Raw genomic sequence first — 16861 nt, 5'->3', positions numbered from 1 at the left:
TCCTCCACAAGCTAGACAGAAAGAGAGTTTGGACACACCTACTCATTCAAGTTTAAAAAAAAAAAATATGACTATGACATTGTAGGAAAAAAAGTGTTAAACAAATCAAAATATATTTTAGATTGTTCAAAGTAGCCACCCTTTGCCTTGATGACAGTATTGTACATTAGAACTGACAATTAGACTGTACAGGTGCATTAAAGGATGAAACGAGAATGATTCCATGATGTAATTGATGCTGTTAGAAAAGATTCAACTAGAGACACAATGACCTAAATACTGTATACCCTGATGTATTTTGTAAGACTCAAGGGTTGACTGCCTTTAGCACGCACACACACACACACACACACACGCACGTGCGCGCGCAGGCACACACAATCACACAACAAAAACTCCCGTTACTCTGTGGGTGAGGCAGCAGTGTAGTCTGATCTCGTGTGGGAAGAAACCACGGCTGCTGCTTCACTAATGAAAAGAGAAAAGAGTCCCTGAGGATCTCAACGTTACAACAGGAGTATTTTCATCCCCTTATAGAGGGATGCTTTTTAATAAGCAAAACTATTCAGATATGATCAAACTCAACAAAACATTTTAATGAACCTCTGCAGAATAGTGGTGCCAGGAAGGAACTCTTTAGTCAGCCAGACAGATCTCAGTTGGTCTTTAGTGGCACTATGACAGAAGTCCTCCTCCTGGGCTATATGTAGTAAGCAAGCAAGCTGAAGCATGTTCATTAGCCAGAATGTTTAAAAAGCTTTTGAGATTTCTTACTGTCGTTTGAGTGCTGTACCTTTTTGTTCGGAAATGGCAGCCCGGTGTTGGGGATAATGACCAGTGCTCCGATCTCTTTTCAAACCATTAGCATCAGATTATGATCAGTATTGCACTGTTTATTAGTACCTAGTGGTCTCATAGCTGACCTGCATGCACCTAAATATGGCCAGAGAGAATTTTACAGCTCAGAAAGCAAACAGGTGCCTTTTCAAAAACCATGTTGGGTATTTTCTTCAAAGTTTATATTTTTCACGCTTGATGTATCACTGCTTATTTCTTCATTGAAAGGGCAAAGCTTTTATGTTTTTTTGTTCAGCCCTTCCTGTGATCCAGCGCACTTTGAGATCATGCGGAAGAATACCCACATTGACTGAACCTCCTGGCTGGCCCAAATACATTTTTTGTTGAATCAGGTTGTCTTCCATAGAATTTTTTTTTTTTGAAATGTGTAGCCAGAGACAGTTAATATCATGAGTCATCTGTCGCATATAATTGTCACGTTCGTTGTATGGAGGAGACCAAGGCGCAGCGTGGTAAGTGTACATTCTTCTTTAATAAAGAAAGAATACTGAACAAACAAACAAAATGAACTGTGAAGCAAATATGAGTAGTGCAGACAGGTAACTAAACATAGAATAAGAACCCACAAATAACCTAGACAAAATGGCTATCTAAATATGAGACAAAGATAACCAGCTGCCTCTGATTGGGAACCAATTCAGGCCACCATAGACATACAAACCCCTAGATATACAAAACCCCCTAGACAATATAAAACTAACATACCCACCCTAGTCACACTCTGATCTAACCAAAATAATAAAGAAAACAAAGATAACTAAGGTCAGGGCGTGACAATAATAATATGAATGATGGAAACTGTCTCGGCTAAGTGAAATAAAAGGAAATGGAGAAATAAAGTGCTGTCCAGATGTGCATTTCAAAAAATATATATTTCCTATTTATACCATTGTTGAATACTTGTTTATAATTGGCTTGAAGGGCATTATAAAGCGTGCATTATTTCCCTATAATGAACAGTATATTTGCATGGTAGAATTCAATGGCTATAGTTCATTCTTACATGTTCTAAGTTTGAGCTGCTTTTGAAAGCAAAAGTCGAATTAAAAACATTATAGGCATTGTTGAAATGTATTTTTTGGAATTAAGTATCTTATTGGCTGCCAACCTCTCTGTCACGACTTCTACCGAAGCCTGACTCCCGACTCCTGAGGTGGACAGGGCCTTTTGGTCACCTGAGGGCTCTGTTTACCTCGGCTCCCGTCCTGGCCCATCCGGATCCGTCTTTGGCATTCATAGTGGAGGTGGACGCATCCGAGACAGGGATAGGGGCTGTGCTGTCTCAGCGCTCGGGTACGCCACCAAAGCTCCTCCCCTGTGCCTTCTTCTTGAGGAAGCTCAGCCCGGCGGAGCAAAACTATGACGTGGGGGACCGGGAGCTGTTGGCTGTCGTCAAGGCTTTGAAGGCGTGGAGACATTGGCTTGAGGGGGCTAAACACCCTTTTCTCATCTGGACTGACCACCACAATCTGGAGTACATCCGGGCAGCGAGGAGACTGAACCCTCGCCAGGCAAGGTGTGCCATGTTTTTCACCCGTTGTGTTTTCACCCTTTCTTACAGACCAGGTTCCCAGAACGTGAAGGCAGATGCACTGTCCCGGCTGTATGACACAGAGGAGCGGCTCATGGATCCCACCCCCATACTCCCGGCATCCAACCTTGTAGCGCCGGTAGTGTGGGAGCTGGACGCAGACATTGAGTGCAGAGCCTGCTCCCCTCCAGTGTCCTGCTGGGCGTCTGTATGTTCCATCTGCTGTCCGAGACCGGCTGATCTATTGGGCCCACACTTCACCCTCCTCTGGTCATCCAGGCATCGGTCGGATGGTGCACTGTCTGAGCGGGAAGTACTGGTGGCCCACTTTGGCTAAGGACGTGAGGGTTTATGTTTCCTCTTGCTCTGTGTGCGCCCAGTGTAAGGCTCCTAGGCACCTGCCCAGAGGTAAGCTACACCCCTTTCCCGTTCCACAGTGGCCATGGTCACACCTGTCGATCGATTTCCTGACCGATCTCTCGCCATCACAGGGAAACACCACAATCCCGGCTGTTGTGGATCGTTTCTCTATGTCCTGCCGTTTCCTCCCTCTGCCCAGTCTCCCTACGGCCCTACAGACTGCGGAGGCCTTGTTTACTCACGTCTTCCGGCACTACGGGGTGCCTGAGGACATAGTGTCTGTTCTGGGTCCCCAGTTCACTTCGAGGGTCTGGAAGGCGTTCATGGAACGTCTGGGGGTCTCGATCAGCCTTACCTCGGGTTTTCACCCCGAGAGTAATGGGCAGGTGGAGAGAGTAAACCAGGATGTGGGTAGGTTTTCGAGGTCTTATTGCCAGGACCGGCCGGGGGAGTGGGCAGTGTTCGTGCCCTGGGCAGAGATGGCCCAGAACTCGCTCCGCCACTCCTCCACTAACCTCTCCCCCTTCCAGTGCGTATTGTATCAGCCGGTTCTGTCTCCTTGGCATCAGAGTCAGACCGAGGCTCCTGCGGTGGACAACTGGTTCCGGCGAGCGGAGGAAACATGGGACACCGCCCATGTTCATCTTCAGCCGCCGTGCTGCGTCAGAAAGCCGGCGCAGACCGTCACTGTACTGAGGCCCCAGTGTTCGCACCGTGGGACCGGGTCTGGCTCTCGACCCGAAACCTGCCCATCCGCCTGCCCTGCCGAAAGCTGGGTCCGCGGTTTGTGGGGCCATTTAAAGTCCTGAGGAGACTGAAAGAGGTAAGTTACAGGTTACAGCTTCCCCCCGATTACCGTAATAACCCCTCGTTCCATGTGTCTCTCCTCAGGCCGGTGGTTGCTGGCCAGCTCCATGAGTCTGAGGTGCGGGATGTTCCTCCACCTCCTCTGGACATCGAGGGGGCCCCGGCGTGCTCCATTCGTTCCATACTGGATTCGAGGCGTCGGGCGAGAGGCCTTCAGTACCTCCTGGACTGGGAGAGGTATGGTACGGAGGAGAGATGCCGTGTTCCGGTGGAGGACGTGTTGGATCTTTCAATGTTGCGGGAGTTCCACCGTCTCCGTCCGGATCGCCCTGCGCCTCACCCTCCGGGTCGTCCCCGAGGCCGGTGACGGCGCGCTGCTGGAGCCGTGCATCAGGGGGGGGGGGTACTGTCACGACTTCTGCTGATGTCAGTTCCTCTCCTTGTTCGGGCGGTGTTTGGCAGTCGACGTCACCGGTCTTCTAGCCATCGCCGATCCATTTTTTCATTTTCCATTTGTTTTGTCTTGTTTTCCCACACACCTGGTTTTCATGTGTGCAACTGATTACACACAGTGTTTTTCACATACATATTCATTTATACAGTAATTATTATTCAACATGTCCTCACCTGTGATTTTAACTCTCTACCTCTTTACGCATGGCATTCTGATATTCCTGCTACGCCACCATGTCTATGTCAGTTATCAGTTAATCTGAATATTCTCTCATAATTGATTTGATTGACTTATTTAAGCATTTTTTTGTTTATGATACCTAATTATCTAATGTTAGTGGGGCATATTACCCTATTTTAATGTTACTCCTTAATCACTATGATAAATAAAATTGTTTTTCTTGAGTGTACTGTTAACAGAGTTGAGGTTTACTTTGAAGTGCAAGGTGTGGCAATACAGATTAACTCAATTTCAACACAGACATGGTGGTGCAGCAGGAAGATTGAAGTGTTGTGAACTTACAGGTTTGGAGTTCAAATCCCTAGGGGAGGATGTTGAAGATGAATTACTGTATAAATGAACATTCATCATGTGTGTCAACTATGTAAGTTGAAAACATTGTATGTTAAAAGCACTCACTGTGTGACTAGTTATAGGTAAGATGCCCAAAAAGAAATGTTTTGTTGAATGAACATATGAGACAATTTGAGCAAACACATCATTTTAAGTTGAGATCATTTTTGCACAAGTTTTCTCATGTTGGAGCTAAGTTTGGGAGAACTAAACATTCTAACTTCAGGTAACACTTTGACCAAAAAGTCTGTGAAACCAATTGCTTAATAATATTTAGTTGAAACAGCTATTCGTTTTTTACAGTGCATAGTCATAATAGAAAACAAGTTGTAATACCCAGAGTAATCACTCCTGGTCAAATCATTCCAGTGGACATATCCAAGGTGTCAGTGGATCAAAATAGTGGTGTGATGATGACAGAGTAAGTAAGATTATTGACTGCCATAAAAGTTGAGATCTTCAGCTTAACATTGGCTCCGAGAGTTCAATGTGGAACCCATTGTTTTCTTTGCAAGTTGTGTAAGTTCGCTGGAGAAGCCCACACTATCCCAGACATATCTCCCTTATAACCCCTGACATATGCTGGTATTCTGTCCAGGACATATATTTTCCATTATACCACCCTGTCTGACTGTCTGATGTAGCACCTCTGACTCTTCTTCCTGTTTGATCTGTGGACAGGCAAAGTTTGGGGGCTTTTTATCTAAACCCAGTTCAAACACTTCTCTTAGTGGTTGTCAAACACTGCCACCTGGGGGATGCATCACAGACGGGTGTGGTTCATCTGAAGTTATCAAAGGAATTCAAGGTCTTTGTCTACAGAGCTAGTGGCCTTGGACTATTTGTTCGGGTGTATTTGTGTGTGGGCCATTATCATCATTGTTGTCGTCATAATTGTCCTACTCCTCCTCGTCATAACGATTGTCCTCTTCCTCTTCTTCCATCTCCTCCCATTCCTCCTCATAATTGACCTCCATTTCCTCTGCTACCCCTCCTCCCCCTTCTCCTCCTGTTCTTCCTCTTCCTCTTTCTCCTCCTCATCCCCATCATTTTATTTCACAATGTTATTACCTGCGCCCCTTTCTCCCTGTTAGACTCTGTGAGAGTGAGGGTAGTGTGAGACCACCATACATATGCGTGCATTCCACTCAGTCTGAAGTGACTGAGACTTGAAATGACAGGGAGATTTCGCCTGGTCTTATTTATTCCATCACGCCTGTGTTGGTGGGGACATTTATCCCTGTTGATTTGTGTCCTCTCGCGGCGGCTTCAGAGCAGTCGAGCAGGAAGTTGACCCTGCGTACCCTGCGCTACTAACTCAACCAAATGCTCTCTTCATTAAAACCATTCCGGAGACCCTCCGGATGGAGAAGGATTAAAAAACTGTGATGTTTGCGTATTGATTTTAATTTGTGAGAGTGAATAAGGAAACTGTCCTTCAAGTTTTTGAATCCAAACGGCTCTTCATTCGTATTGAAGCTCAGAGAAGTTCATTTCTCAGATGGCCAGTGAATGTGACAGTAATTATTCACAGTGGAGGAAAACGAATCCAGATGATTATATGCAGAGTTAGTCTGCTTAGTGCTTTAAGGCTGGATAATCACTTAATAATTATTATTATTATCTTTTATCTTTTTGCAGCCTTGTAGAGAAAAGGAAAAGGTTGAAAACAGTGTCATGGTCTAAATCGGGGGGTATAACTCTCCAGTGGTCTACAATCACAGTCCTGCTAGTTTTTGTTTTCCCCTGGAGCCTAGTTGATGAATTAATGCCACTGACTGCCCAAGTCTAAATTAGCCACTGATTAAAATGGCAAGAGCGGAAACCAGGATGCACTACCCGGCTAACAACAAACACTCCCACAACTTTAGAGACGTTTCCTTAAGAGTCTCATTTGTTCATTACCTAAGATCTTTATAGGAATGTTCCAGTGATGTGCAAGGACTGTTTTCAAGAGACCATTCCCTTGATGTCAAATAGAACTTGCCCAGAATGTGGTTGCCATGTTCTCTGAATATAAGATATTAATGTCCTAGAAACTTTTCATGGGAACCATGCAAGAACATTCATGTGTCCAATGACGTTTAAAACATAGGAAGTTCTGTCATGGTCCCCTGGAGGTTTTTGTCTAGTTCAAAGCTTGTTCCAGGGTCATCCCTAAAGACGTTTTTAGGACGTCGCCTGATGGTCTTAAAGAAACGTTCTCCCCCCAAAAATGTGTTTACACACCACCCCTTGTTACTGTTGCCGAGCCCATCAAGGCCCCGATTGGTGAACCACTGATCCATTCACACCTCTTTGTCTCTAACAAGATTAGGGACACACAGAAACAGTGCTTTTAACATACAGTGTTTTCCAATTACATACAACGAGCCCCAAAAGTATTGGGACATGGCATTTTTTTTGTTTTGGCTCTGTACTCCAGCACTTTGGATTTGAAATTATAATGACTATGAGGATGAAGTGCAGATTGTCAGCTTTAATTCGAGGGTATTTTCATCCATAACGAGTGAATCGTTTAGAAATTACAGCCCTTTTTGTACATAGTCCCATATTCCTAGCACGCAATGATTACATCAAGCTTGTGACTCTACAAATGTTGTGCCCAATAGAAATGAATGGTAATTAATATATCGTGTCACTTTGGAATCACCTGTATTGTAAATAAGAATATAATGTTTCTAAACACTTGTACATTAATGTGGATGCTACCATGATTACGGATATTGATACTTGTGCGTCTAACTTTGTCACTCATCATGATTCACGATTCATTCAGGATTATCCGTAATCATGATAGCATCCACATTAATGTAGTGTCATGCCTTCTCCCGCTCCTCCCCTCTGGCGTTTGATGTCGCCTGTATACTAACCCCCGGTCCTGGGATCCATCATTACACACACCTGGCATGAATCATTACACGCACCTGTACGTCATCATGTAGGCACACCAGGACTCCATTACCACACGTATTACCTCCCCTATATCTGGCACTCCCTTAGGTTCCTTCCCTAGTAAGTATTGATCCTGTGTTCATGCAAAGATGCTACTGTTATGTTGTCTCCTTCCATGTTTGTTGTTGTATTAAACGTTTCACCTGCTTCTCAACTCACAGCCTCTTCGTTACAGAATACTGACTCAAACCATGGAAGCAGCAGGAGGACAAAATATCTCCCAGATGGTCAATGAGCAGGGATACCTTCTACATCAACACCAGGACCAGCTAGGGAGAGGTTCTTCGCAATGTCTTCAACATACCCGGGAGGCGTTGCCGTCAACTAGCGGAGGATACACTACAACCAGTCGAACCAGCGAGCCAGCACAACAGCCCATTCAGCAACCCGCTCAGGTCAGCGATGCCCATTTGTCCCTCCCAGATAAATATGACGGCACCCCATCTATATGCCGTGGCTTCCTATTTCAGTGCTCCCTCTACTTTACGCACCACAGGGGAGCCCCCAACACCAGAGGTCCAAGGTTACCAAGGTTATTTCTCTGCTGACTGGGCATGCTTTGGAATGGGCCATGGCCGTCTGGGAGAGGAGGAGCTAGCTTCATATGAGGGGTTCATGGCTCTGTTCAAATGCATATTCGATCATCCCCCAAAGGGCAGAGAGGGGGGTGAGCACTTACTCCAATTACGGCAGGGGGACCAGACGACTGCCGAGTACGCACTCACCTTCCGGACAGTAGCAGCATCCAGCTGGCGCTTTGCACGCTGTTCCGAAGAGGTCTGAGCGAGGAGGTCTAGACAGAATTGGCCTGTCGAGACGACAACCTCTCTTTGGACGCACTCATTGCAATGGCCATCTGTCTGGATAACCTACTACGGGAGCGTCGATACTTATCACTTCTCTCCCTCCCTCAGGGAACACTCTGGATCAGAGCCTGAACCCATGGAGGTAGGGGTCTCACGCCTCCCCACGGCGGAATGATGCAGACGGAGACAGCTGGGGCTCTGTCTGTATTGTGGTCAAGGGGGGCACCGGTTCCAGCAGTGTCCGGAACTTCCTAATAGGGGCTCCACAAGAGCAGAGGGACGGTCATGTGATCTTCCACCTCATAGGGCAGGAGTGAGTATTCCATCTTCCATCACTTTCTGCTAAACTCTTTTTGGTGTCCATCACACTAGTTGACTGTCCCTCATGTGCTATGTCTACAGCGTTAGTGGATTCCGGTGCCGTGGGGAACTTTATTGACCAGACCCTTGCCTCCTCTCTTAACATCATCTCATACCCACTCTCCTCTCCTTTCCCGGTTCAAGCCCTTGATAATCGGCTACTAGGATCCGGAACCATCACACACATCACCCAACCACTCACCCTCACTGTGGAGCCCATTCATCACAAGATCATCCTCGGCCTCTCTTGGCTTCAATTCCATAATTCCACCAGCTCATGGTCGAGGATGAGAATCACAGACTGGTCACCCAAATGCCGGAGGACCTGCTTCCCCATCCCCTGTGGTTCCACGTCGGTTGAGAGTCCTGTGCTTGCCCTTCAGCCTAACATCCCGGAGGTATACCAGGACCTGCGGGAGGTATTCTTCAAGATCCGCACCACCTGTCTTCCCCCTCATCGCCGCTGGGACTGTGCCAGTGACCTGCTGGCAGGGTCTGCGCCTCCATGCAGACGCATCTACCCTCTGTCGGTGGTTGAGACCAAGGCCATGGAGGATTATATCCAAGAGGCACTCCAACAAGGTTTCATCCGCACGTTCACTTTTCCTGCGTCAACTAGTTTCTTCGTCGTGGACAAGAAGCCTGCGACAAGAAGTCCCGCAGATGAGCAGGGACCCTGGGCATCTTTCTTTTGGTGCTTTTCAGAGTCAGTAGAAAGGCCCCTTTAGTGTCCTAAGCTTTCATAACTGTGATCTTAATTGCCTACCGTCTGTAAGCTGTTAGAGTCTTAACGACCATTCCACAGGTGCATGTTCATGAATTGTTTATGGTTCATTGAACAAGCATGGGAAACTTTAAACCCTTTACAATGAAGATCTGTGAAGTTATTTCGATTTTTACGAATTATCTTTGAACGACAGGGTCCTGAAAAAGGGACGTTTCTTTTTTTGTTTATTTATGTAAAAAATAGGGACCAAAATGGAAATAAGTCCCTGACTTTATTGTGCAATTCCGGTCACATTTATAAATCTTTGTGGGCCACGGCCATCTGGGAGAGAGGAGAGGAGCTGGGTTCCTATGAGTGGTTCATGGCTCTATTCAGGGGGTCTTCGACCATTCACCAGAGGGCAGAGAGGGATGTGAGTGCCTACTCCAACTACGGCAGGATGGCCCGACCGTGACGGAGTGCACGCTCACCTTTCGGACAGTGGCAGCGTCCAGCGGATTAAATGAGCCGGGGCTTCTCACCCAAATCAGAAGAGGATTGTGCGAAGAGGTCCAGACGGAGTTGGCGTGCCGAGAGGACAGCCTTTCATTGGAAGCTCTCATCACGATGGCCATCCATCTGGATAACCTGCTTCGGGGGTGTTAGTAGCCCCATCGCCTCTCTCCCTCCTTTGTTGACCGACCGAGTCAGAGCCTGTACCCATGAAGGTAGGGGCCACACGCCTCCCTGTGGCCGAGTGACACCTTCGGAGACAGTTGGGGCTCTGTCCCCATTGTGGTCAGGAGGGGCAGTGGCTCCAGCGGTGTCTAGTGTGTCCCAATCTGAGGTCCATTAGGACATGCTGCAAGGAGGCATGAGGACTGCAGATATGGCCAGGGCAATAAATTGCAATGTCCGTACTGTGAGACGCCTAAGACAGCGCTACAGTGAGACAGGACGTACAGCTGATCGCCTTGCAGTGGCAGACCATGTGTAACAACACCTGCACAGGATCGGTTGGCCTGTTGTTGGCCTGTTGTAAGGCAGGTCCTCACCAGACATCACTGGCAACAACATCGCCTATGGGCACAAACCCACTGGACCAGACAGGATGCTGGACCAGACAGGACTGGTAAAAAGTGCTTTTCACTAACGAGTCGCGGTTTTATCTCACCAGGGGTGATGGTCGGATTTGCGTTTATCATCGAAGGAATGAGCATTACACCGAGGGCTGGAGTGGGATTGATTTGGAGGTGGAGGATCCGTCATGGTCTGGGGTGGTGTGTCACAGCAACATCAGACTGAGCTTGTTGTCATTGCAGGCAATTTCAACGCTGTGTTACAAGGAAGACATCCTCCTCCCTCATGTGGTACCCTTCCTGCAGGCTCATCCTGACATGACCCTCCAACATGACAATGCCACCAGCCATACAGCTCGTTCTGTACATGATTTCCTGCAAGACAGGAATGTCAGTGTTCTGCCATGGCCAGCGAAGAGCCCGGATCTCAATCCCATTGAGCACGTCTGGGACCTGTTGGATCGGAGGGTGAGGGCTAGGGCCATTCCCCCCAGAAATGTCTGGAAACTTACAGGTGCCTTGGTGAAAGAGTGGGGTAACATCTCACAGCAAGAACTGGCAAATCTGGTGCAATCCATGAGGAGGAGATGGACTGCAGTACTTAATGCAGCTGGTGGCCACACCAGATACTGACTGTTACTTTTGATTTTGACCCCCTCCCCCCCCTTTGTTCAGGGACACATTATTCCATTTTTGTTAGTCACACGTCTGTGGAACTTGTTCAGTTTATGTATCAGTTGTTAAATCTTATGTTCAAACAAATATTTACACATTTTCTGAAAATAAACACAGTTGACAGTGAGAGGACGTTTCTTTTTTTGCTCAGTTTCCCTATACAATTACATAGATACAGAGACACAGACAAAAAAATGCTCAACCTCAATATGAGTATGAGGGGGGAGTTTAAGTACAAATCTTACAAGCTTGCTTGGCTGGTCTGTAGCTTATTCTTTAGATGTTTGGGACTGCTGGTGGGAACCATGATGTACCGGCATAATCAATGTGACACTGGACTAGCGCACTTGCCAGAGTCTTGTGCGTGTCTATAGCTAGGTTTCCTTCCAATTGGTGACAGATTTTCATGTGAATATTCTAAAATCTGCATAGAAACCATGTGTGCATTTCAGAGTTTCCTTTAGGAAAATTTGGCGCCGGTCAAAGTGACCGTAAATATTTAAAATGTTAACTCTGTTCCTTGGGTTTCCATGTGTAGCTTATGTCAACGTTTATAGCCTATTTTTTGGGGGGTGGTTTTAGGCAACTTTCATAAAGCAATAATTGTCCACCTCAAGATTCAGCTGTCAGAGATTTGAGCACTAAACGGATCAGGGCATTGCATGCATAGGCCTATAGGCTTAGGTGTCCAATGTATGATGTTAATATAAAACAATAGTATATAGCCTAAATAAAGGAAGAGAAGCTTAGCCCCAGAGATATTTAAAAAAAAATCTTTACTTAGCTTGGCAAGTCAGTTAAAGAACAAACTCTTATTCTCAATGACAGCCTAGGAACAGTGGGTTAACTGCCTTGTTCAGGGGTAGAATGACAGATTTTTACCTAGTCAGCTCAGGGATTTGAGCTTGCAGCCTTCCGGTTACTAGTGCAACGCTCTAACCACTAGGGTACCTGCCACCCCATTTACACATATACATATATATTCATTGCATTGTGGTGTTGTAGGCTAGTCCAGGTAGGATAATTGTATTGTCCCTAAACAAGATCAATAGGGGAGCTTTTTGAGCTGTGTGTCATGTCTTTGCTGTTATTTCATGCGCACATGGCCTCTCCACTACCTATCAGCTATTCCTATTTGTACTTATGGATTCATATTGGAAATTGCACAACAACAAAAATGTAATGATTTTATGTGTGATATGATTGCTAATTAGCCTATTGCAGATCTGCACAAACAATCCACCTTGCATTATTGTCACTATGAATGGTGGACAGAGGGCAGGATGGACCGTTAGACTGGTAGACTATACTGACCTGTGGTATAGTAAAAGTTAGCACACGGAAAAGTACCAAAACACCTTGATATAGGGGAGGAGCACGCAAGCAGATGAGTAAATTTGGCGAGGATGGAAGAAATGATATAGGAAACCAAGGAATAAAATGCACTACCCTCCACTGTGCCCAATAAAAAAAACACACAACCCTCCTCAAAGCAAAAAAAAAAGGTTTGTCAACCCTCCCCTATTTTGAACCACCCCTCCCCCAGTAGATTGCAACCTGTCCCTTACCCTCAGAAAACTTGACACACGAATGCTCTTGTAATGTTCCCATGAAACGTGTCTAGAACATTCACATCTTATATTCTGAGAACATGGCAACCATGTTCTGTGTATGTTTGTTGTGATGTTGATGGAATATTCCCCTAACCCTTCAGAAAACTGGACATGAATGATTGTTGCAATGACCAATGAAATGTGTCTAGAACATTAATATGGGATATTCAGAGAACATGGGAACTACATTCTGGGTGAGTTCTGTTTGATATTAAGGGAATGTTCGCCTAACTCGAAAGCCAAAACATGCTAAATAAGTTCTCTGGAGGTTTTTGCTAACAAACAGCACCAGCAAACAAAAGTTTGGTCACACCTACTCATTCAAGGGTTTTTCTTTATTTGTACTATTTTCTACATTGTAGATTAATAGTTAAGACATCAAAACGATAAAATAACACATATGGAATCATGTAGTAACCAAAAAAGTGTTAAACAAATCAAAATATATCTTATATTTGAGATTCTTCAAAAAGCCACCCTTTGCCTTGATGACAGCTTTGCACACTCTTGGTATTCTCTCATCCAGCTTCCTGAGGTAGTCACCTGGAATGCATTTCAATTAACAGGTGTGCCTTGATAAAAGTTCATTTGTGGAATGTCTTTCCTTCTTAATGCGTTTGAGCCAATCATTTGTTGTCACGCCCTTATCTGTTTCACCTGTACTTGTGCTTGTCTCCACCCCCCTCCAGGTGTCGCCCATCTTCCCAATTATCCTCTGTGTATTTGTACCTGTGTTCTCTGTCTGTTTGTTGCCCGTTTGTCTTGTTTGGTCAAGCTTACCAGAGGTTTTCCTGTCAGCGCCTAGCTGTTCCCAGCCGCTCTTGTCGTGTCCTCCTGGTTTTTGACCTTTGCCTGTCCGGACCCTGTACTAGCTCGTCTGACCTCTCTGTCTGGCCTGTCCCTGAGCCTGCCTGCCGTCCTGTACCTTTGCTTTACCGTGGTTTATCAACCCCTGCCTGCCTTGACCTGTCTTTGCCTGCCTCTGTTGCTACAATAAACATTGTTACTTCTACAGTCTGCATCTGGGTTACCTTGATTCCTGATATTTGTGTTGTGACAAGGTAGGGGTGGTATACAGAAGATAGCCCTTTTTGGTAAAAGACCAAGTCCATATTATGGCAACATCTCAAATAAGCAGAGAAACAACAGTCTATCGTTACTTTAAGACTTGAAGGTCAGTCAATATGGAACATTTCAAGAACTTTGAAAGTTTCAAGTGCAGTTGCCAAAACAATCAAGCGCTATGATGAAACAGGCCCAGAGGAAGACCCAGAGTTACTTCTGCTGCAGAGGATAAGTTCATTAGAGTTACCAGCCTCAGAAATTGCAGCCCAAATAAATGCTTCACAGAGTTCAAGTAACAGACACATCTCAACATCAATTGTTCAGAGGAGACTGAGTGAATCAGGCCTTCATGGTCGAATTGCTGCAAGAAACCACTACTAAAGGACACCAATAAGAAGAGACTTGCTTGGGCCAAGAAACAAGAACAATGGACATTGGACCGGTGGAAATTTGTCCTTTGGTCTGGAGTCCAAATTGGAGATTTCTTTGAGGTGTGGGTGAATGGAGGATCTCTGCATGTGTATTTCCCACTGAAAAGCATGGAGTAGGAGGTGTGATGGGGTGGGGATGCTTTGCTGGTGACACTGTCAGTGATTTATTTAGAATTCAAGGCACACTTAACCAGCATGGCTACCACAGCATTCTGCAGCAATACGCCATCCCATCTGGTTTGGGCTTAGTGGGACTATAATTTGTTTTTCAACAGGACAATGACCCAACACACCTCCAGGCTGTGTAAGGGCTTTTTTTTACCAAGAAGGAGAGTGATGGAGTGCTTCATCAGATGACGTGGCCTCCACAATTCCCCGACCTCAAACCAATTGAGATGGTTTGGGATGAGTCTGACCGCAGAGTGAAGGAAAAGCAGACAAGTGATCAGCGTATGTGGGAACTCCTTCAAGACTGTTGGAAAAGCATTCCAGGTGAAGCTGGTTGAGAGAATGCCAAGAGTGTGCAAAGCTGTCATCAAGGCAAAGGGTGGCTATTTGAAGAATCTGTTTAACACTTTTTTGGTTATTACAAGATTCCATGTGTTATTTCATAGTTTTGATGTCTTCACTATTATACTACAATGTAGAACATAGTATAAATAAAGAAAACCCATGAATGAGTAGGTGTTCTAAAACCTTTGACCGGTAGTGTATATTTCAGTACAGTACAGTAATTTGAAAAGATTGCTAACAAATAGATTTACTTACAACCTACCAGCATTTTTGGGTTATACTATGCATTCCTCTTCCTACATGATTAATAAGTGGATATGGTTCATTTCTCACAGTTTTGTTATGCCACCAGGCTCCTGTTTAAATACCGTTATTTTGTTTTACCTGTAGATGGCCATGGTGCAGGAAGCCTCTCGCCACCCCTTCCCAACTGTGGATGTACCTGACCATGTCCATTACACTATAGGGGTAGTCATTCTGGCTATCGGCATCACCGGCATGGTGGGCAACTTCCTGGTTATCTATGCCTTCGGCAGGTAAGGAACAGGAGCTTCCCATTGTACCATAACTATACATCTCTCTCTCTCTCTCTCTCTCTCTCTCTCTCTCTCTCTCTTTGATCAATTATAATTCTGTGGCAGTTTCTTGCAGCAAGAGAATGTGGAGTTGATGCTGAGGTTTTGTCGTCTCACTGTCTCACTATCCCTCCATCTGTCATATGTGGCTCTGTCGTCTCAGTTGTTTATCAGTGTGTCTCAGTTGATCCGCATTGTGTAAAATAAAATAACCTGTCGCACAAGCTGCAATTGCAAGTGTTTTCACATTCGTAGTTGTCTTTCCTTCATCTCAAGCACACTATTTGGCTTGACATTACATTGTTCTGGGTTGTGTGTAACGCGCTTCGCTTTCAATGCTTTGTGTGGAGATGCCATTTCTCTCCCACCATGATGACTCATTGTGTATATAGACACGCACAGATGCACACACACACACACACACACACACACACACACACACACACACACACACAATCATTTGCAGATATACTGTAAGTGGTACATGTTGGACAAATTGATGGCACAAGCTCTTTCCATAGATAAATAGTTGTTAAAAATAACTTATTCACCAGACAGAGAGGAACTATGTAATTTCAGTACAATAACACTTTGATTACACTGACCTACCATTTGTGGGAATGTTACAGCATTATACTGGGGTTTGTGTGTGTGTGTGTGTGTGTGTGTGTGTGTGTGTGTGTGTGTGTGTGTGTGTGTGTGTGTGTCAAATTGAATCAGAATACTGTATCCTGCCTTTCCCTGTGCTGTATGTGCTGTGTTCTACAGGAGCAGGTCACTGAGGACTCCGGCCAACATGTTCATCATTAACCTGGCCATCACTGACCTCCTGATGTGCCTCACACAGGCACCCATCTTCTTCACCACCTCCATGCATAAAAGATGGATCTTCGGGGAGAAAGGTACTCCACACCACCTTCTAACTCACCTGAGGTCAATTATTTTCCAATCTGATTTTTCTGGGAAAAACTGATAAAATCTATACATTACTTGAAAGAAAAAACATAGAAATTTGTGGACGCACACTTGGATGGAAACCTAGCTTCTTTCTTATTATTGACCGGAAGGAGGTGGAATGAAGGAATTGATTCCAAGGTAATTAAGTTGAACAGAATAGGTGGGGAATGGCAAGAGGTAGAAGTCTATGATAAGAGAGAAAGAGGAGAATGTGTTTATTTTTTACCGTAAACCATGTTTCCTTCCAACCATTTTATGCAGAGGAATTAACTGAAGCATGAAAAACTCATGACAGGCCTGATGGGAACAGCACATTTTTTTTGTAAAAACGTCCTAATGTCGAAACAAAATGTCGACAAAAATAAAAAATAAACACATTCTCCTCTTTCTCTCTTATCATAGACAAGGGAGGATCATTTCTTTGTCTGTGAAATAGATTGTGACAATTGCGGTGGAAAATGCTTTTACGTGCAAACATTGATATAATTACCATCATGTCAAAGTAAACTTAGTCACAATGATATGTTGTCCTCCCACCACAAC

The 16861-nt window shown here is 45.2% G+C and overlaps 1 protein-coding gene across 1 annotated transcript in view; it reads left to right on the top strand.

Annotated features, from left to right (window-relative positions):
* LOC110502386 (melanopsin-A-like) overlaps positions 1-16861 on the top strand; it is a 74165-nt gene that overhangs the window by 6320 nt on the left and 50984 nt on the right. Inside the window, exons 2-3 of the mRNA XM_021580372.2 lie at positions 15177-15322; positions 16130-16263. Of these exons, the coding sequence (XP_021436047.2) occupies positions 15177-15322; positions 16130-16263 (280 nt within the window). The remainder of the gene's footprint in view (positions 1-15176; positions 15323-16129; positions 16264-16861) is intronic.

This window comes from Oncorhynchus mykiss, chromosome 23, assembly GCF_013265735.2.
Source record: "Oncorhynchus mykiss isolate Arlee chromosome 23, USDA_OmykA_1.1, whole genome shotgun sequence".
Classification (NCBI taxonomy): Eukaryota; Metazoa; Chordata; class Actinopteri; order Salmoniformes; family Salmonidae; genus Oncorhynchus; species Oncorhynchus mykiss.
Note: the sequence above shows the minus strand (reverse complement) of the source record. Positions and strands in the feature narration are given on the sequence as shown.